This window comes from Bufo gargarizans, chromosome 3 (assembly GCF_014858855.1).
Source record: "Bufo gargarizans isolate SCDJY-AF-19 chromosome 3, ASM1485885v1, whole genome shotgun sequence".
In the NCBI taxonomy this organism is placed as follows: Eukaryota; Metazoa; Chordata; class Amphibia; order Anura; family Bufonidae; genus Bufo; species Bufo gargarizans.
The window spans coordinates 199,036,418-199,059,174 of NC_058082.1; the positions used below are offsets into that span (position 1 = coordinate 199,036,418).

General features: G+C 43.9%; 1 protein-coding gene across 3 annotated transcripts in view; it reads left to right on the forward strand.

The window, feature by feature from the left end:
* Window positions 1–22,757, forward strand: part of LOC122933241 (interferon-induced very large GTPase 1-like) — a 54,895-nt gene that overhangs the window by 23,629 nt on the left and 8,509 nt on the right. For 2 of the 3 annotated variants that reach the window (XM_044288100.1, XM_044288101.1), the window contains exons 2-5: window positions 5,360–9,903; window positions 10,913–11,175; window positions 17,122–17,196; window positions 18,784–18,858. In XM_044288100.1, the coding sequence (XP_044144035.1) occupies window positions 5,435–9,903; window positions 10,913–11,175; window positions 17,122–17,196; window positions 18,784–18,858 (4,882 nt within the window). In that variant the 5' untranslated portion in view covers window positions 5,360–5,434. The remainder of the gene's footprint in view (window positions 1–5,359; window positions 9,904–10,912; window positions 11,176–17,121; window positions 17,197–18,783; window positions 18,859–22,757) is intronic. The other variant, XM_044288102.1, reaches the window with a different exon arrangement.

Below are 22,757 nucleotides of genomic sequence, written 5' to 3' on the forward strand. Positions count from 1 at the left end.
GTAAAAGAGTCCATACAATGGGCACGGGTACTTGAACGTTGCTCAACCTGTAAACATTTAAGAAAAATTAGTGCAATATCAGACCTGTAAAAGTCACAAAGAGCTCAGGTATACGTTTGAGTCCTTTCTTTGGGTGAAAGCTTTTTACGTTGCAGTAAACCTTTTGGAAAAACAGTGCAAATAAGTTATGCATTTATTAGTGCAATCATATGCTCAAATACGACTTTTACTTGAAGTACTTGATGTACAGTAGAATCCTCTGGAAACGGGCAAAAGTCAATTGTCAATTGTAATCCACAGGAATAATAAAGTTAATTGTAATCCATTAGGCGGTATAAAATGTCATTTAAAACACATAAAAGCAGCATATTAAGAACCATAGTTCCATAAGGCTATCAAGTAACCTGAAAAAGGGGATAAAACAATGTGCAAACTTTGGCACAACCTGGGATGTGAAAGGTTGTTGAAGGTGAAGATGGGGTTAAATGAAGTTGAAGATGGGGGTCCTTATTGCACATGACCATCAGGGTGAGGACAAAATAGGGCAACCTGTAAAAGGAAACCATTAAAACAATGCCAACGGGTCCTCACCGGCCAGGAACAGTCCATGACGTGGCTCCCATTAGTCCTTTATTTTTAGAAAAGGAAGGCATTTAAAGAAGGACGTCCAGGTCCTCCTCACTGCTAGAGCTACTGAAGCTCATTAGAGGGCGCTCTTGCCTCTGGTAACTTAGTTTTGCAGCTTTAGTGGTGCGCCACTGCCCTCTTGTGGTGTTTTTTGGAATTGGCTGAGCAGTCAGTCTGGTGAATGCAGCTGTGACATGCTGCAAGCCGGGATCCCTAGCCGGTGCATAGGTGGACAATAACTCCGGCTGAAGGGGTTCTGGTAGGCAAACTGAGGGTGCCTGAGGCTGTTTCCAAGGCAGGATATATGGCTGTACCCTGGGGTTGAAGATGAGAACCGAATTGTTGATCTGGCCCACCCGTAGGGTTGGTGGTGCGGCCAGGTCAGGGATGAGGGGTTCAGGTTCTGGCTGGAGTTGTTCTTTGAACCGCAACCTGCCGTCTTGGGTCTCCTGTAAACAGCGGACTCTCCCTGCAGAGCCTGGGTCCTCCTGCTAGGTCTCTGGGGTTAAGGCAGGGGATAATGGCTTGGCAAGTAAAGTTACACCGGCAGCAAACGGGCCTTGGATGGAGCGCATGGGGGTATACTCCACCTAATCCCCTGCATACAGGTTGTGACGGGCCTGTGGTAAGTAGTGGCGTTTGACAGAACGGCGGCCCACAAATATTTCTTCCCCACTGTAACTGTCTTGCAGGAATCCAACTCCTCTCTCCACTGCGAACCAGAGTACAGTCCCAGTGCGCCTGATGAGCTTTGGGTCACTGGGCCGGGGGTCATCTAGAACTTGCTTGACCTATTCCTCTATGGCCGACTTGTATTCCCAGGCCATCTGGGCGTGAGTGGTGATTTCCAATGGGACTTCAGGATTTGGGCGTCCCGCTCTGGAGGTGTTGGTTCTGTGTGCGTGTGTGCGTGGAGGAGCTGGCTTGGGCCTACCAGGGGTATCAGAGTCCACTGGGCATGATGCAGGGGCAGCTTCGGACCGGGCCTGGGCCTCAGGGAGCGCGACTGCTCCTACCTGATGTCGCGGCCGTGCGGCCGGTTCCGGTGCCTCCTGGTGGTCATCTTGGGCTTCAGGTGCGGCTTCGGGTGCCGTCTACGGTGCAGGCTGGTCCAGTCCAAGGCCTGGGCATCTTGGTTGGCGGTGTCTTCCGCTGGAGCAGGCTTGGCGTCGGGGGCCATCTTGGGGGATGTCTGGTCCGTGCGCTTGGCCGTCGCGGAGGGATCCACAGCCTCCAGGGTCTGGACTGTAGACGCGATATCCTCTTCCGCGGGAGCAGGAATGCATTCCGTCATAGAATTACGTTATGGTCCATGGTAATGAAATCCATAACTCAATTCACCTTTTACCAGTAAACGAAGCATGAACGAATTTCAAAATATTTTGGCGCATTTTTGGAATAAAACTACGCCAACTTATGTGGTAGTAGACAGTTTTTTGGCAAAACAGACAAAATTCTAGCATAAATTTGGTGCAGGATTTTTGATACTTCAAATTTACGAATGTCCATGCACTAGAATAGTAAATTTGTCTAACATTAATTCGTATACTAAGACAGTGTAAAGTATGACATTATTTGTAAATCTATTAAAGGATAACTGTTGTACCGTATATATTTTTTTGGGAGTATCGGATTGTGGTGATTATTATCACCTTGGTGGCCCTATTTCAACTTTTCACTGTGTATTCAATGACACCTTAATTCCACATTTTTGTTCCCTGTACTGCCTATTTTTACCTGTTCTTAAAATAGGGTTGCTAGGCATGGTCTGTCTATCTATTGATAGACAGAGCACACAGCGTGCAAGGTCACATTACTGACAGCCAGGGACTGTAAGTAAATGATTAAAGCCAGGTCCTCCCCAGCAGCTGATAACAGTGCCCAGGCTGTGTGCACTTCTCACTGTCCCTGCGCTTGGCAGACGCTCCCTCACTCAGCGGAGCTGGAGAATGCAGAGTTGGAGCAGCGCAGACCAGGGATAGGATATCTGCCATCTGCTCAGTGTATAAATGAAAGCAACATGTGGTAAGAGGACCCCTTGTTGCTGCAGGAGATTAACCATTTAGGGGGGGGCTCTGGTTACTGACACTTTTGGGGGCTATTGTTACTGGTTAGTGCATGTGAGGAGCTCAATGCATTGTGGGTGGTGAGGGCAGGCGGGATTAGCCTTAGGGTGAGGGCAGTGGCGGCCATCTTAACTGAATAGTGAAATTGCAGTTCTATGCAGACTGGTTGCTAAGGGCGGAATCTTATTAAATATGGGGTAAGTCAGTCTAATAGTAACTGATTCTGGAATATCATGTTATTAGTAACAATATACACTCACCTAAAGAATTATTAGGAACACCTGTTCTATTTCTCATTAATGCGATTATCTAGTCAACCAATCACATGGCAGTTGCTTCAATGCATGTAGGGTTGTGCTCCTGGTCAAGACAATCTCCTGAACTCCAAACTGAATGTCAGAATGGGAAAGAAAGGTGATTTAAGCAATTTTGAGCGTGGCATGGTTGTTGGTGCCAGACGGGCCGGTCTGAGTATTTCACAATCTGCTCAGTTACTGGGATTTTCACGCACAACCATTTCTAGGGTTTACAAAGAATGGTGTGAAAAGGGAAAAACATCCAGTATGCGGCAGTCCTGTGGGCAAAAATGCCTTGTTGATGCTAGAGGTCAGAGGAGAATGGGCCGACTGATTCAAGCTGATAGAAGAGCAACGTTGACTGAAATAACCACTCGTTACAACCGAGGTATGCAGCAAAGCATTTGTGAAGCCACAACACGCACAACCTTGAGGCAGATGGGCTACAACAGCAGCAGACCCCACCGGGTACCACTCATCTCCACTACAAATAGGAAAAGAGACTACAATTTGCATGAGCTCACCAAAATTGGACTGTTGAAGACTGGAAAAATCTTGCCTGGTCTGATGAGTCTCGATTTCTGTTGAGACATTCAAATGGTAGAGTCCGAATTTGGCGTAAACAGAATGAAAACATGTATCCATCATGCCTTGTTACCACTGTGCAGGCTGGTGGTGGTGGTGTAATGGTGTGGGGGATGTTTTCTGGGCACACTTTAGGCCCCTTAGTGCCAATTGGCCATCATTTAAATGCCACAGGCTACCTGAGCATTGTTTCTGACCATGTCCATCCCTTTATGACCACCATGTACCCATCCTCTGATGGCTACTTCCAGCAGGATAATGCACCATGTCACAAAGCTCGAATCATTTCAAATTGGTTTCTTGACAATGACAATGAGTTCACTGTACTAAAATGGCCCCCACAGTCACCAGATCTCAACCCAATAAAGCATCTTTGGGATGTGGTGGAACGGGAGCTTCGTGCCCTGGATGTGCATCCCTCAAATCTCCATCAATTGCAAGATGCTATCCTATCAATATGGGCCAACATTTCTAAAGAATGCTATCAGCACCTTGTTGAATCAATGCCACGTAGAATTAAGGCAGTTCTGAAGGCAAAAGGGGGTCCAACACCGTATTAGTATGGTGTTCCTAATAATTCTTTAGGTGAGTGTATATGAAAATTTAAATTAGGGTCTAAATGTGACAGTTATTCTTTAACTATGTTGTATTGTTTACAGGTAGGGTAGGGAGTTCCTAACCATAGACAAATAGCAAGGAGGTATAGTAACAACCGTACAGTCTTTATATAGAGATTTAAGCCTCATTCACACATCAGTGTTTTGGTCAGTGATTTCCATCAGTGATTGTGAGCCAAAATCAGGAGTGGTGCCTACACATACACAGGTTATATGGGAAATATCTGTACCTGTTCTGTGTTTAGAGCCATACCTAATTTTGACTCACAATCAGTGATGGAAATCACTAACTGAACACTGTGAATGAGGTGTTATAGATTGCCTTCATGGTGTGGATTTCGTTGCAGAAATTTCCTCAACTGAAAAACAATTACATTGACCTGAATAGGGCTTGCTGAAATCCATGTGCTTGCTGCCCCATTTAAATAATTTTCGGTGCTGTCCTCGCAGAATAGCACATGACTCTTGTGCAGCTTCTGCTCTGCTTGAAGCTCCTTAAAGGGCTTCTGTCACCCCACTAAACCGTTTTTTTTTTTTTTTTTGTTTACTTATAATCCCTACACTGCGATTTATGCCTACATAATCTAATTAATCATTTTGGGCCAGTAGATTTTGTTTAAAACGTGCTTTTAAAATATGCAAATTACCTTGCTACCAGCAAGTAGGGCGGCTACTTGCTGGTAGCAGCCGCATCCTCCGATCCTAAAGACGCCCCCTCCGCATCTTTATTGACAGGGCCAGGGAACGGGATCGTTCTCTGCTGGCCCTGCCTGTTTGCATTTAAAATCTGGCGCCTGCGCCGCGGCCGTACCTGTCTTCAATCGGCGCAGGCGCACTGAGAGGCGGCCGCTCAATCCTCAATGTGCCTGCCCCAAAGGAGAGCATCGGAGCATAAACTACTCCGATTCGCTTGTCAGGGGGGCTGCCTGGGTGAATATGGGGATATGTCCGAGTTCAGCTTTGAAGATTTGAGGTCATTAATAAAAAGATTTGAACAAACAGCAAATACCTCACACCACTCTGCAGAAGCCAAACTATGCAAAGTTTTTAATTACATTATACAAAAATGTTTCATATGCCTAAACACACATAGGTTAACAATATATATTTAAAAATTATTTTCTATTGACTTACATACATTTCATATGGACATTTTTTTCTTCTACAGTGTACAACATATTGAAGAGCAATTGATGCTACTCGTGATCTTTGTCAAATTACATTTATTTACAACCACAACAAAATGGTGGATAGTAAAGTAAAAGTGGCTGTGAGGGTGCGGCCAATGAATCAGAGAGAAATTGATTCACAGGCAGAATGTGTGGTATACATGGAAGGAAGACAAACAGTGTTGAAATCCACATGCACAGCACAAAAAGAGTTTCTCTTTGATCACTGTTTTTGGTCTGTAAGAGATGAAGACCCTGCCAAGTATACAAGCCAGGAGGATATTTTTAAGGTGCTTGGGGAAGACATTGTTGACAGTTCCTTTGAAGGGTTCAACTCATGCATTTTTGCTTATGGTCAAACAGGATCAGGAAAAACATTTTCTATGATGGGGACAGATGACCAACCTGGTCTAGTGCCAAGAATATGTTCTGCCTTATTTAGCAGAGAAATAAATAATTTAAAAAGCCTTCAAGTTGAAGCTGCATACTTAGAAATATACAACGAAAAAGTACGAGATCTTTTATACCCCACAGGTGACTTTAAGGCACTAAGAGTTCGAGAACACAAATCTTTTGGCCCTTATGTGGAAGGTTTGTCTCATCATGCTGTCAGTAATACTGAAGACATAAAATCACTGATACTAGAAGGGAACAAATGCCGGAAAATTGCCAGTACAAAAATGAATGAACACAGCAGTCGGTCACATGCAATATTTACTCTCACAGTCACACAGACTCTTCATAATGAACATGGTGTTCTGAAAGAGCTTCTCAGCAAGGTTAGTTTGGTGGATTTGGCAGGAAGTGAAAGATCTTCCATCTCTGGAGCTACTGGGGATCAACTGAAAGAAAGCACTAACATTAATAAGTCGCTAACATTTCTTGGTCTGGTTATAAATTCATTGGCTGAACAATCTGAAGGTAAAAGAAAGAGTAGTTTTATCAATTACAGAGATTCAGTACTCACCTGGTTGTTAAAAAACAATCTTGGAGGAAACAGTAAGACTGTAATGTTGGCAACAATAAGCCCAGCATCTGTTAACTATCAGGAGACACTCTCTACTTTGAAATATGCTGACCGTGCCAAATGTATAGTCAACAAAGCAATGGTAAACGAAGATATCAAATCTAAGGCTATAATAGAGCTGAAAGAAGAAGTGAAAGTAATGAGAGAACAACTTCAACAGGCTGAAGCAAAATACAAACAGGAACTAGAGGCAAAGTTAAAGGAATCAGAAAAGCTTCTAAGAGATTTAAAAGTCTCTTGGGAAGAAAAGCTAAAAAAGACGGAAATGTCGGCCATGGAACGACAAAAACAGCTCCAGCGACTTGGAATCACCGTAGAACATACTGGCATTAAAGTTGACGAAGATAAATGTTACCTCATAAACTTATCTATTAGTATGAATAATCAGAATGAACTTCTTCTGTATCATTTAGGCGATAAAACAAAAATTGGTGCTGCTGAGTCTCAAGACATCCAGGTCACTGCACCTGGCATTGAGTTGGAGCATTGTATTATTGACATATCACAAGATGGAGAAATATTTCTCAACCCCAACAAACATGCTGAGACCTTTGTAAATGGTCTAAAAGTTCATGCAGTTGTAAATTTGAGTCATGAAGATAAAATAAAGCTTGGAAACAAAACTTCTTTCATGCTGCATAAGCCAAACTCTAAATATAACACTGTTCAGGATGGTGCTGATTCTGTTCACAATGTTGTTTCAAATCAAACTGAAGAACTAAATACACAAGAAAATGAATTCACCCCTGAAGAAAGTGACATAAGTATCGGCTCACACAATATCCAACATTCTCATGGAGAAAACACAGACTCTGTATACATGTGTACATTTTCTAAAGACTCTAGAACCATGGTTTCTTCTGTACAAAACATCGACATTCCTCAAGATAGGATTCTATCTCCAAAAATCAGAAACACTAAATATTTAGAACAGGATTCTAGTGAAAGCAAAATTACAACTACAGAGACACTAGTATCTACAAAGAGACACAGGGAGGATGACAGAAACATTAAATTAAAGTTAATTAGTAAAAACAAAAAATCAGATGAAAACAATACTGTTGATGATTATGATAGAATGGAGATCTCCATCACATCTCGGACTGAAACTGAACAGGATCTGAGTAACAATAAACAGATATCACAGGAAGATAGTGATAAAACTGATATCCCCACAAATCCAAAATTTTATGCTGAAGCTAATGACGAAATGGAAATCTCCATCACTTCAACATCTCAGACTGAAACTGAACAGGATCTAAGTAACACAAAACAGATATCAAAGGAAGATAATGACGATAAAACTAATATCCCCAAGAATCCAACATTTCAGCTTAAAATTGAACAAAATGTAAGTAGTGAGAACCAGATTTCTAAAGACGTTAGTGACAAAATGGAAATCCCCGTCACTTCAATATCTCAGACTGAAACTGATAAAACTGATATCCCCACAAATACAACATTTCAAGCTGAAATGGAACAAAATTTAAGTTGTGAAAACCAGATTTCTAAAGAAGCTAATGACGGAATGGAAATCTCCATCACTTCAACATCTCAGACTGATACTGAACAGGATCTAAGTGACAAAAAACAGATATCAAAGGAAGATGATGATGATAAAACTAATATCCCCAAGAATCCAACATTTCAGGCTAAAATGGAACAACATGTAAGTAGTGAGAACCAGATTTCTCAAGACGTTAGTGACAAAATGGAAATCTCTGTCACTTCATTATCTCAGACTAAAACTGATATCCCCACAAATCCAACATTTCAAGCTGAAATGGAACAAAATATAAGTTGTGAAAACAAAATTTCTAAAGAAGCTAATGACGGAATGGAAATCTCCATCACTTCAACATCTCAGACTGAAACTGAACAGGATCTAAGTAACAAAAAACAGATATCAAATGAAGATGATTATGATAAAACTAATACCCCCATGAATCCAACATTTCAGGCTGAAATAGAAGAAAATGTAAGTTTTGAAAATCAGATTACTGAAGAAGTTAATGACGGAATGGAAATCTCCATCACTTCAACATCTCAGACTGTAATTGAACAGGATCTAAATAACAAAAAACAGATATCAAAGGAAGATGATGATAATAAAACTAATACCCCCATGAATCCAACATTTCAGGCTGCAATAGAAGAAAATGTAAGTTGTCAAAATCAGATTACTAAAGAAGTTAATGACAGAATGGAAATCTCCATCACTTTAACATCTCAGACTGAAATTGAACAGGATCTAAATAACAAAAAACAGATATCAAAGGAAGATGATGATGATAAAACTAATACCTCCATGAATCCAACATTTCAGGCTGAAATAGAAGAAAATGTAAGTTGTAAAAACGAGATTACTAAAGAAGTTAATGACGGAATGGAAATCTCCATCACTTTAACATCTCAGACTGAAATTGAACAGGATCTAAATAACAAAAAACTGATATCAAAGGAAGATGATGATGATAAAACTAATACCTCCATGAATCCAACATTTCAGGCTGAAATAGAAGAAAATGTAAGTTGTGAAAATCAGATTACTAAAGAAGTTAATGACAGAATGGAAATCTCCATCACTTTAACATCTCAGACTGAAATTGAACAGGATCTAAATAACAAAAAACAGATATCAAAGGAAGATGATGATAATAAAACTAATACCTCCATGAATCCAACATTTCAGGCTGAAATAGAAGAAAATGTAAGTTGTAAAAACGAGATTACTAAAGAAGTTAATGACGGAATGGAAATCTCCATCACTTTAACATCTCAGACTGAAATTGAACAGGATCTAAATAACAAAAAACAGATATCAAAGGAAGATGATGATGATAAAACTAATACCTCCATGAATCCAACATTTCAGGCTGAAATAGAAGAAAATGTAAGTTGTCAAAATCAGATTACTAAAGAAGTTGATGACGGAATGGAAATCTCCATCACTTCAACATCTCAGACTGCAATTGAACAGGATCTAAATAACAAAAAACAGATATCAAAGGAAGATGATGATGATGATAAAACTAATACCCCCATGAATCCAACATTTCAGGCTGAAATAGAAGAAAATGTAAGTTGTGAAAATCAGATTATTAAAGAAGTTAATGACGGAATGGAAATCTCCATCACTTTAACATCTCAGACTGAAATTGAACAGGATCTAAATAACAAAAAACAGATATCAAAGGAAGATGATGATGATGATAAAACTAATACCTCCATAAATCCAACATTTCAGGCTGAAATAGAAGAAAATGTAAGTTGTGAAAATCAGATTACTAAAGAAGTTAATGACGGAATGCAAATCTCCATCACTTCAACATCTCAGACTGAAATTGAACACAATTTAAGCAGCAAGAACCAGATATATGAGGAATATAATAATAATGAAACTGATGTGTGCATCGCCTCAACATCTCCATCAGTTGAACTTTCGATTCAATACAACCTAATCACCAAGTCTCAAAACAAGCAAGAAAAATATGATACAAGTGAAAGGCATGAAAGGTAATGTTAAAATCTCACCTCTTATCAATATACTCTTTTACTCCATATTACATTATATATACAGTATATGCAGTCTCTTTACTCCTCACCAACGATATGTCATGTTTAAATGATTGCCTAACCTTGACTTAACACAATTTTTAAACTATTCAGGGCCTGTTTCACACTGTTGTTTGTAGCTCTAGCAGTCCGTTCTGGCAGAGTACAGCCTCCTGGAACCCTCTGGATCTGGCATTGTTACCAGAATGCCCGCTGTCCCCGTTGACTATAATGGGGTCTGGCAGAGATCTGGCCACTAGACCTTCAGCATGCACAGGGAAAACTGCTAAAAAATGCCAGATACAAGTATTTCAGTGGCCAGAAAGTGTTCTTCCTTATGTACATACACTCTGTATTATAAAGTTTGTTGAAAGGTTAGGTATGTTTTCAAGATTCTGGGGGGAATTTATCAAGTCCTGCACTCCAGAATTCTGTGTTCAAAAAGTTGCAATGTAAGGCTTTTGCGGCTTCTTGCATTTAGCGTGGTTAGCTATGTTAATGAGCGTCACTCCAGATTTATGACTGAGACTTTTTTTAAATGTTGCAAAGAAGTCCAAAATTCACTGCAGTGGGGGGCAGAGTGTAGAAACCTGGATGGAGTAGCAAATTTAACAAACAGCATGCGCATTTTGATAAATTTGGCAAAGTAAGCCAGCGCAGACTCAAGGAAAACTGACTTCAAATATTACCCTCATGATAAATTCCCCCAACTGAGATTTTGTACAGAGCTCCAAATCTCTTGCATAGATGAGGGTCCTAGAGGGGTCTTAGGGAGCATAACATTGTCACAATGGGAATGGCATATTTTGGTGTTTCCCCCTTCCCTTTGTTATTGACATGTTCTTTTTAGGGTTAGGGCTACTTCTCTAACTGGAAAAGTGCAGTTCACCATGGCATTATGCATCCCAGCCTAAACAGTAGGACAGTAAATGACAATATCCATTAATATGTTTTTCAACTTCATTTCAAGAGCTTCAGCCATGGCAGCAATTTCAGAGAATACAACTAATTACATTCGAAGAGCAAGGAAAGAGATCGTGGCAGCTCTACAGAAGGATTTTAATGAATTTCTGGATGAATTTGATTCAAAAAACCTGATCACTCAGGAAGAATATTTTACAGTTGAAAATATGAGTAACGTGAAAGAAAAAGCAAGAGCCTTGGTGAATATAATTCTTCAGAAAGATGAGTCGACTTGTAGTTTATTCCTCCAATGCATGCAACTAAACCAGGGTAAGAGCAGAAATATCCTTGATGCATTCTCTCGTTCTCTCCATGTCTTTCTTCAAGCTTCAGAGGTGTCCCAAACAGCTCTCTACTGCATCTTCACCACTCAGATATCCTTGTCTTATCTGTTTTTGATGCCTCTTATTAGTTTGTGTCCCCTTTACTTTCACTCTTTGCTGCAGTTTGTCAATTGGTGCTCAGAAAAGAAGTGTATGTGAATATACAGTATTTGTGACTGTGTAGGTTTTTGTGTCTGTTTGTGTGCGTATATATACAAGGTCAACAGGATATATAGTATCCTGTTGACCTTACAAACAGGCATTGTGCTGTTATTGATGATGTACTGTATTAGCATGTTACCATTACTTCCTAGTTATTACAGATTATCTAGGATTTATTTGCAATAGAGCAAAGCCCCATGACCAGACGTTCAGATAATATAAGTGACAGAGGTGGCCATGCTGCCCTGGGATCCTTGGATAGTGCAGTTGTGTCAACTATACAGTAGTGCCATACAGCACTAGCTCTCTGAAAACAGGCAGATAGGGTTTACTGGGACATCTATATTGATAGCCTATTCTGTATTCTTAGGATAGGTCACCAATATCAGATTGGTGGGGGTCTGAGTCTTTATAACTCGGATGTTTTTTGCTTTGTCACTGGAACAACACAGCTCCATCCATGGCGTAGTGGCCAGAAATGGTTACTGCTGTGTGTCACGATCTTGCCCTATTCTCCAGGTCGCAGTACCTGATCAGACCGGGATCATGTACCAGCGGTCAATCGGGACAAGTACTGAGACTACACACACTATCGAATTTGATCACCCTGCTTCCTACAATTTACCAGATTGTACGGGAGAGCAAATTGTTGCCGGTTCCTTCTAACAACTACTAAACTTCTGAGATTCGCATTTTAAAGCAAACAGGTAGCTTAAAATTAGGAACTCTAGTTGCCCTAAAAAATATTGCCCGTGCTAGGTTAAATAATTGGTTTTAATAAAAATTGAAAGATGTAAAAACACAGAAGCATTCAAATATACACAGAAAAGTTTTTAAAATAAAAAGGATGAAATAAAACTGACGCCTACTTTACTCACACAGAGACTTGCAGCTATCAGGTCCTGAGGAAATACAGAAAGACACGGATCCTCATTCAATCAGATTGGCCTCAAAATGGGGAACACGGTACAATCTGCTCTGTCCAATTTATAAGAATTGGTCCAGGCAATCTGTAAACCCGCCTTTAGGGCGTGAGTTGGCTGTGACTTTTATGACCGGTCAGTCACGCTAAAATCTGGTCTAAATTGGATTTCTGCCCATAACTCTACACAGGAGAATGCCCGCCCTATAACTGTGGGCTCATTATTCAGCTCTTAGTATTAGGGTCACAGGGGTACCAAACATGGGGTGTCCACGTGACCCTAATCAGAAAAACAGATTTTCTGAGCCAGGATTTAACATAAGTTGGTGGTTTTTGGTATGTGTGGCATCGTCACCTCCTGACTAGAGTTGAGCGAACACCTGGATGTTCGGGTTCGAGAAGTTCGGCCGAACTTCCCGGAAATGTCCGGGTTCGGGATCCGAACCCGACCCGAACTTCGTCCCGAACCCCATTGAAGTCAATGGGGACCCAAACTTTTCTGCACTAAAAAGGCTGTAAAACAGCCCAGGAAAGGGCTAGAGGGCTGCAAAAGGCAGCAAAATGTAGTTAAATCCCCTGCAAACAAATGTGGATAGGGAAATAAAAAAATAAAAAAATAAAAAAAATAAAACCAATATCAATTGGAGAGATGTCCCATAGCAGAGAATCTGGCTTCATGTCAGCAGAGAATCAGTCTTCATGTCATAGCAGAGAATCATGCTTCACGTCACCCAACATTGGAACAGACCATTGTCCTATATTTAGGCCCCAGCACCCAGACAGAGGAGAGGTTCATTCAACTTTGGGTTGCCCCGCAATATAATGGTAAAATCAAAATAAAAATAGGATTGAATGAGGAAGTGCCCTGGAGTACAATAATATATGGTTAAGGGAAGGTAGTTAATGTCTAATCTGCACAAGGGATGGACAGGTCCTGTGGGATCCATGCCTGGTTCATTTTTATGAACGTCAGCTTGTCCACATTGGCTGTAGACAGGCGGCTGCGTTTGTCTGTAATGACGCCCCCTGCCGTGCTGAATACACGTTCAGACAAAATGCTGGCCGCCGGGCAGGCCAGCACCTCCAAGGCATAAAAGGCTAGCTCTGGCCACGTGGACAATTTAGAGACCCAGAAGTTGAATGGGGCCGAACCATAAGTCAGTACGTGGAGGGGTGTGCACACGTACTGTTCCACCATGTTAGTGAAATGTTGCCTCCTGCTAACACGTTGCGTATCAGGTGGTGGTGCAGTTAGCTGTGGCGTGTTGACAAAACTTTTCCACATCTCTGCCATGCTAACCCTGCCCTCAGAGGAGCTGGCCGTGACACAGCTGCCTTGGCGACCTCTTGCTCCTCCTCTGCCTTTGTCTTGGGCTTCCACTTGTTCCCCTGTGACATTTTGGAATGCTCTCAGTAGCGCGTCTACCAACATGCGCTTGTACTCGCACATCTTCCTATCACGCTCCAGTGCAGGAAGTAAGGTGGGCACATTGTCTTTGTACCGTGGATCCAGCAGGGTGGCAACCCAGTAGTCCGCACACGTTAAAATGTGGGCAACTCTGCTGTCGTTGCGCAGGCACTGCAGCATGTAGTCGCTTATGTGTGCCAGGCTGCCCAGAGGTAAGGACAAGCTGTCCTCTGTGGGAGGCGTATCGTCATCGTCCTGCGTTTCCCCCCAGCCACGCACCAGTGATGGGCCCGAGTTGCGTTGGGTGCCACCCCGCTGTGACCATGCTTCATCCTCATCCTCCTCCACCTCATCCTCGTCCTCCTCGTCCTCCAGTAGTGGGCCCTGGCTGGCCACATTTGTACCTGGCCTCTGCTGTTGCAAAAAACCTCCCTCTGAGTCACTTCAAAGAGACTGGCCTGAAAGTGTTAAAAATGACCCCTCTTCCTCCTCCTCCTCCTCCTGGGCCACCTCCTCTTCCATCATCGCCCTAAGTGTTTTCTCAAGGAGACATAGAAGTGGTATTGTAACGCTGATAACGGTGTCATCGCCACTGGCCATGTTGGTGGAGTACTCGAAACAGCGCAACAGGGCACACAGGTCTCGCATGGAGGCCCAGTCATTGGTAGTGAAGTGGTGCTGTTCCGCAGTGCGACTGACCCGTGCGCGCTCCAGCTGAAACTCCACTATGGCCTGCTGCTGCTCGCACAGTCTGTCCAGCATGTGCAAGGTGGAGTTCCACCTGGTGGGCACGTCGCATATAAGGCGGTGAGCGGGACGGCCGAAGTTACGCTGTAGCGCAGACAGGCGAGCAGCGGCAGGATGTGAACGCCGGAAGAGCGAACAGACGGCCCGCACTTTATGCAGCAGCTCTGACATGTCGGGGTAGTTGTGAATGAACTTCTGCACCACCAAATTCAGCACATGCGCCAAGCAAGGGATGTGCGTCAAACCGGCTAGTCCCAGAGCTGCAACGAGATTTCGCCCATTATCGCACACCACCAGGCCGGGCTTGAGGCTCACCGGCAGCAACCACTCGTCGGTCTGTTGTTCTATACCCCACCACAACTCCTGTGCGCTGTGGGGCCTGTCCCCCAAACATATGAGTTTCAGAATGGCCTGCTGACGTTTACCCCGGGCTGTGCTGAAGTTGGTGGTGAAGGTGTGTGGCTGACTGGATGAGCAGGTGGAAGAAGAGGAGGAGGAAGCCGAGTAGGAGGAGGAGGCAACAGGAGGCAAAAATGTTGCCCTGCGATCCTTGGCGGCGGAAGGACGTGCGCCAAACAGCTCTCTGCCTGGGGCCCAGCCGCCACTACATTTACCCAGTGTGCAGTTAGGGAGATATAGCATCCCTGGCCGTGCTTACTGGTCCACGTATCTGTGGTTAGGTGGACCTTGCCACAGATGGCATTGCGCAGTGCACACTTGATTTTATCGGATACTTGGTTGTGCAGGGAAGGCACGGCTCTCTTGGAGAAGTAGTGCCGGCTGGGAACAACATACTGTGGGACAGCAAGCGACATGAGCTGTTTGAAGCTGTCTGTGTCCACCAGCCTAAATTACAGCATTTCATAGGCCAGTAGTTTAGAAATGCTGGCATTCAGGGCCAGGGATCGAGGGTGGCTAGGTGGGAATTTACGCTTTCTCTCAAATGTTTGTGAGATGGAGAGCTGAATGCTGGCGTGTGACATGGTTGAGATGCTTGGTGACGGAGGTGGTGGTGTTGGTGGTACATCCTCTGTTTGCTGGGCGGCAGGTGCCAACGTTCCTCCAGAGGTGGAGGAAGAGGCCGAGGCGGCAGCAGCAGAAGAGGCCGAGGCGGCAGCAGCAGCAGAAGAGGTAGCAGAGGGAGCCTGAGTGACTTCCTTGTTTTTAAGGTGTTTACTCCACTGCAGTTCATGCTTTGCATGCAGGTGCCTGGTCATGCAGGTTGTGCTAAGGTTCAGAACGTTAATGCCTCGCTTCAGGCTCTGATGGCACAGCGTGCAAACCACTCGGGTCTTGTCGTCAGCACATTGTTTGAAGAAGTGCCATGCCAGGGAACTCCTTGAAGCTGCCTTTGGGGTGTTCTGCGGCGGGTGTTCTGCTTTTGCCCACTGCTCCCTCTTTTGCTACGCTGTTGGCTCGGTCTCACCACTGCCTCTTTCTCCGAACTGTGAAAGTCAGTGGCACGACCTTCATTCCATGTGGGGTCTAGGACCTCATCGTCCCCTGCATCGTCTTCCACCCAGTCTTGATCCCTGACCTCCTGTTCAGTCTGCACACTGCAGAAAGACGCAGCAGTTGGCACCTGTGTTTCGTCATCATCAGAGACGTGCTGAGGTGGTATTCCCATGTCCTCATCATCAGGAAACATAAGTGGTTGTGCGTCAGTGCATTCTATGTCTTCCACCGCTGGGGAAGGGCTAGGTGGATGCCCTTAGGAAACCCTGCCAGCGGAGTCTTCAAATAGCATAAGAGACTGCTGCATAACTTGAGGCTCAGACAGTTTCCCTGGTATGCATGGGGGTGATGTGACAGACTGATGGGCTTGGTTTTCAGGCGCCATCTGTGCGCTTTCTGCAGAAGACTGGGTGGGAGATAATGTGAACGTGCTGGATCCACTGTCGGCCACCCAATTGACTAATGCCTGTACCTGCTCAGGCCTTACCATCCTTAGGACGGCATTGGGCCCCACCAAATATCGCTGTAAATTACAGCTGATATCCCATGACATATTTTATAACCCATCAATTAGAATTCATGTAAAAAGGGAGTCTAGATGAAGGGTCCTTTTTGTTTTCACCATTTCCAGTTGAGGAGGGAGAGCACGTACTTGTCCTGTTCTTCAGCTGAGAATGGGGAGAAAAGGACCCCTCACTATCAGTAGGTGTAGTAGAGGTTGTACACCCACTTGACTTTCATAATTATAACCTGATTTAGGGGTTGTCATATAAAATTATAGCACTGAATAAAGCTCTAGTAGAGATAGTGATTGATGTGAATATACTTCAGTAATCTGTGTAGAGTTTGCAGAATAAAAAGGAAAATAATATTAGTAACCAAAAGGTAGTGGAGAGATCTAAGAAAGAAAACGAAACCTGATTAAATCAATGGTCTAATAGGCAGTAAGTTATTTAGCATAATTCCATCACCTCTCTTTCCAGTAGAAGCCTCCTAACCAGTTACCCCATCAAAAGGTAAATAAAAGATATATACATATTCAACAGTATGTGCACACTATATGTCACAAATCTCATATGATAGGAAAAGATCTATAAACCCAGTAATCTGGACTTTTTATGGTTTTGACCTTTTTTCTTGAGCTCCATTTAGTTTTGTGTTTTTTATAATATACAGATTGATATGTTTCTTGTTTTCAGAGGAGAAAAATGTCCCTGAGCAAGAGGTGCAGAAAAGTCACATTGAGGATCCAAAGAAAGGAAATGCTGACAAAGGTAAGTTATCACTTAATGTACGGAGGGGCATGTAATGCACCTTCATATGATCACATACTTGCCTGTCCACACCGCCTCACTGAGCCCACGGGTCCGCAGTGCAGTCAGCATTTGGTTACCAGGACAACCAGGCCGAGCTGCAGGGCGGTCCGGTCTAATGACGTGCAGGGATGTCAGGCCAATCGGGATAAACTCTGGCGTCCTGTGCGCACTGGCGTCACTTTTGGGTCAGGTGGCACATCTGACTAATCAGAATCCAGGCTGACATCCAATGTTTGTTTATGGCAGGGTTTTTAAACAGGCAAGCTGCTGGTCACAGTTGCCTGTGATTAGTCTATACCCATCACTAGCATTTTCTGTATCTTGTGGATTTCTGGACCTTACACCTGGTTTTTATCTCTGACTATGCCTTTGCCTGCCGATAAGTGTTTTGATGTGATATCCTGGTATTGATCCTGCAAGGTATTGACTGTGTTTCTGGTACTGACATTACTCTCTGGTCTGGATTATGGCTGGTTATTGGTTCACTTTTAGATACTGACTCTATTCCTGTTTTCTATTCTGGTTTTGGAACGATTCTGGAACGCTGCTCAGTTGGGGGCCACTGCTTGGGGGACAGTGGTGGGTTGGAGACTAGAGGATGCACTGATCCTTAACTCGATGTGACACATATACAGTAAGCATAAAAAGTAATACAGATAAGAAGATCCTTAAAGGGCATATACAAAATAATTTTGGACCGCACCTGCTGTAGCTTAACATTAAAAGTCGTCATATACTATCCCTTCCTCTGGCGCCATTCTCTGTGGTGCTCCTCCATTACTCCTTACTGTTGTTTGTTTACAAAGAGCAGCGATGACATGCCAGCATACGGTACATGACCGCTGCAACCAACAACTGTCCTCAGCCTTCTACAGCTGAGGAGAGTGATTGGCTGCAGCAGTCATGTGCTGCCTCCCTGTACATCACTGTGCACTTCAGTGTTCATGAGTACATAGCGATCTGCAGAGATGCAGCACCTGAACTAAACAAACTGTGGCAAGGAGTACTGGAGTAGCTCTTCAGAGTATGGTATTGTAGTAATGGTTAAGTATAGGATATTTTTATTTTTATTTTAGTCTGATGTAAAAGTTGTCCAAGATTTTTAATGATCTCAGAAAACCTATTTAAGAACTTTCTGCAACACACATCTTTTATATGAAAAATCACCATAAAAGGAGATGTGCTGCTGACAATATGAAACTGTATGAGGATGAAAGATCTTAGAAATGATTGTTTTAGACCAAAAAAGCATCGATCGGCATTTTATATTGTTGGCGCTTGTTAAGGTGAAGATTTCTGCTAGAGATAATAGGCCCATAAACATCCGCACAAGTTAAAAAATGTATTATAACTTAGGTTACAACTTATTATGGGATGTTATGGACTCCTCCCTCAGGCAGTTACATACAGGTGGAGCCAAATCCATGACTGGCATTTCATCCTTTTATTCAAACTGAAGATTTCAGCAAAAATTATTGCGGTATTACTGGATCCTTTCAATGTGTTATAATCTTAACACTTTTCTACCTTTTGTTGCAAACTTAGATGATCTGACCACTTCTAATCATGAAGAAATACATTTACCAGAAGAAAATGTCAAGAAAAAATCCACAGAAAAAGGTATAACATAGTGTAACGGATCTCCTGGCACCCCGACCGGGTACCTCCGTCGATGGATGCTCCTAGTGCTTCCCGAGGACTCCAAGCACTCCACTCAACACCATAACCACCACAGACCCCAAGAACCGCCGAAGCTTGGTTGAGGTCTCGCCGTCTCCTACCCACCCTGGACCTACAACCAGGCTCCAGTGGGTGAACCTCTCCTAAGTCCAGAGAGCAGGAACAGCTCTTACAAGAGCTAGTAGTTATAGCCAGGGGAGTATAGCAAATCTTCAGCATATAGCAATCCCCAGTGTCGATCAGTTACCCAAACACCAGCCTCAACATGATGAAGGGTAAACAGGAACTCCCTTCATTGAAGATCAACTCAGTATATATACAGTTCAAGAAGTCTAAAAACATAACGCAATTAAACATTAACAACATGCAAACAAACCTCTTCACCCCCTCCATAATGAATGAATAAGAAGAGAGGAGACACATGTGATGGTATTACCTCCAGAGTGTATCATAGGGTGATCTACTCATCTAGGAGTCGGCTGCTCTGATAATCAACTATCTTAATCCCATCACTAACACAATCAGTGGGAGTCTCAGTGAGTTAACACTTTTTGTGTTGCTGAATCCACACCATGCCTTTTTAATGGGCAATAGGAAATATGTGGCATATAAATTACACACATAAATCAGTGTTCATAGTTCCTTGTAACCCCAAAAGGTCTTAGGGGGTCTCCATAGTTCTCGGTCGATAGTCTGTAGGAAGGATGCTGGCCCTTAGCTTCTACAGCAGCCCCAGTGACGTTTCAGTCCGTCACATTTCTCCCCTCCCAACAGTAGACTAACCAGGTACCTGACCTCCTGTCGGTCGGTGCCTGAGTTAGTCAAGTAGCCCACCCATAAACAAACACTATTTCCTGTTGAACTCTGGGGCCTGGCTCTGTTCTGTATGTCCCCAGCTGCTGAGTGGGCATCTGCTACTCCTTATTTCATTGTTGTTCTCTAGCTTGGAGCTGTGGGTACTTGGTGGGCAGACGTCAACTGCCCTCTGCCCAGATGCCAGCTCTTCTGCTGGGGTAGCCTGTGGGGAGTCAGCCTCTGGACAAGAGGATAGGGGAGGCCAGAGGCCAACTGCGCTCTGCCCAGATGCCAGCTCTTCCGCTGGGATAGGGTCAGGGAATCCTGCCCCCAGGACCTTGTTGCAGATTAGCTGTGGAGAGGAGGGATCATTTACCTCCTCCTCCTGGCATTCCTGCGGGGTTGGTGGGAAATCTGTACCGGCCGTCCAGCATCCCGGTAGGCCTGGTGCAGAGACTGCGGTCCCATCTGCACCATCGGAGTTAGGGGTGCTGTCTCCCTGTGGTTGGGGAGAGAGACCGATTGTCTCCTCTCCCCTCAAGGTACACTGCCGCTGGGGAATGGAGACGATGCTCTTCTCTCCCTGCAAAACATACTGCCGCTGGGGAGCAGGACCGACTGTCCCTACTCCCTCAAACTCCGGCTGCCGTTGGCCCAGCATCCCTGTAGGGCCGGCGGAGAGATCTCGGTCCCATCTCCACCTGCCATATGGGGTTCCCGCAGGACCAGTCTATGACGTCCCCTACCTCTGTAGCTGGTACTGAAGCAGGGGATATTTCAGTCGGGTCTTCCCAGCTGTAGGGTTGTAGGTCTGGGACTGCCACCCAGCTCTCTGGCAGTGTATATTGGGGCCGAATTGAGCTGAAGAAGTATTGGTAATCCTGCTCCAGCTCCCACTCCTTTGTCAGTAGAGATGCCAGGTCTTTTCTCACCTCTCTCGCTGTAGCCCAATCATGCATAGCCTCCCTGTAGTTATAGATATCCCAGAACCGGGACTCTCCAGCATCTCCGAACTCCGGTTCTGTGAAGGTCTCAAACAACAGGCCAGGGCCATCATAATCCTCACCCTCGGGTCTGTCGTGCTCAGCCATCCAGGGGGGAGTGCCGAATCACATACCACCAGAGTGCCTGGTAGGTGTCGTCTAGCCAAAGCTCCTTCCATACCAGGCTCTCGAGTTCTGTCACCCACTCATCCAGGGGATGCTTTCCCAGAAGGGGCATTCGCAGGGCCATTCGCATCCGCAACTGCTGCTCCTCACTGGGGAGACTCTCGCCCCCGCTGTACATCTTCCAGGGCCCCGTACCAGACACCTTTCTGGACTGCATCCCTCCAGTCCGGGTCATCCTCCAACTCGTAGTGGAACGCTGTCCGAAGACTAGCCGATTCCATCCTGCTGTAGACAGGGGCGCTGTACGGATACTAGCGTTGCCCTCAATATACTCCACTAACGGTGTCTCCGAGCTGCTACTCCTCGCACTAGGACGCCATCCCACTGCTGCCACCAATGTAACTGATCTCCTGGCACCCCGACCGGGTACCTCCGTCGATGGATGCTCCTAGTGCTTCCCGAGGACTCCAAGCACTTCACTCGACACCATAACCGCCACAGCAGGGCTAGATGGGATTTGTAGTTTTACAACAGCTGGAGAGCCGCAGTTTGCCCATCACTGATATATGACAGCGATTTGTGGTGTAGTGCCGCCTGAATTTCTCCTTTTGGTGATCTAATAACTATAACTTGTCATATTACTACTTGTGATGAGCGAATCAACTTCGGATGAAACATCCGACGTCGATTTGCATAAAACTTCATTCTAATACTGTACGGAGCAGGAGCTCCGTATAGTATTAAAATGTATTGGCTCCGATGAGCCAAAGTTATTGCTTCGCGAAGTCTCGCGAGACTTCGCAATAACTTCATAAATTATTTTGTACTGTAAAAAATCATTTCCCGAACTCTAGAAGTGGTACCTTGGAACCGAACAAATTTAATTTATGAGGTTATTGCATAATGTCTCGCAAGACTTGGCAAAGCTATAACTAGTTTGCTGTCCACTAAAATTCCTAAGTCTTTTTCCATGTCAGTGTTACCCAGTATTTTACTATTTAGTATGTACTTGTGACTTGTATTATTCCTTCCCATGTGCATAACCTTACATTTGTCAGCATTAAACCTCATCTGCCACTTCTCTGCCCAAGTCTCCATTCTATCCAGATCCATCTGCAGCAATATACTGTCCACTTTTGTATTAATTACTTTACACAGTTTAGTGTCATAATGTAAAACTGAAATTTATAAAATATATTGAAGACAATAGTCCCAATACTGACCCCTGTGGTACCCCACTGGTGACGATGACCCAAACTGAGTGTGTACCGTTAATAACCACACTCTGTTTTCTATTAATGAGCCAGTTACTTACCCACATACAGACATTTTATCACATACAGACATTTTATCCCAGTCCAAGCATTCTCATTTTATATACTAACCTTTTATGTGGTACAGTATGAAATGCTTTGGAGAAGTCCAAGATATATGACATCCATTGATTAGCTGCAGTCAAGTCTAGAACTTACCTCCTCATAGAAACTGATTAAATTAGTTAGACATGACTGATCCCTTGTGAAACCATGCTAATACAGTGTTATACGCTTATTTTTATTGATATACTCCAGAATAGCATCACTTAGAAAACCATCAAACAGTTTACCCATGACAGATGTTAAACTTAACGACCTATAGTTTCCGGGATCTGTTTTTGGACCCTTTTTGAATATTAGCACCACATTTGCTATACGCCAATCTTGTGGAACACTCCCTGTCAGTATAGAGTCCTTAAATATCAGAAATAAGGTTCTGGCTATGACATTACTTAATTCTTTTAGGATACGGTGGTGTATGCCATCTGGTCCCAGCAATTTTTCTATTTTAATCTTTTTAAGACGCCGCTGCACTCCTTCCTGGGTCAGACAGGGTGCTTTTAATGGGGAGTTTTTACTTTGACATTCTGCATTTCATCTGACGGTTTATTTTCTAAAG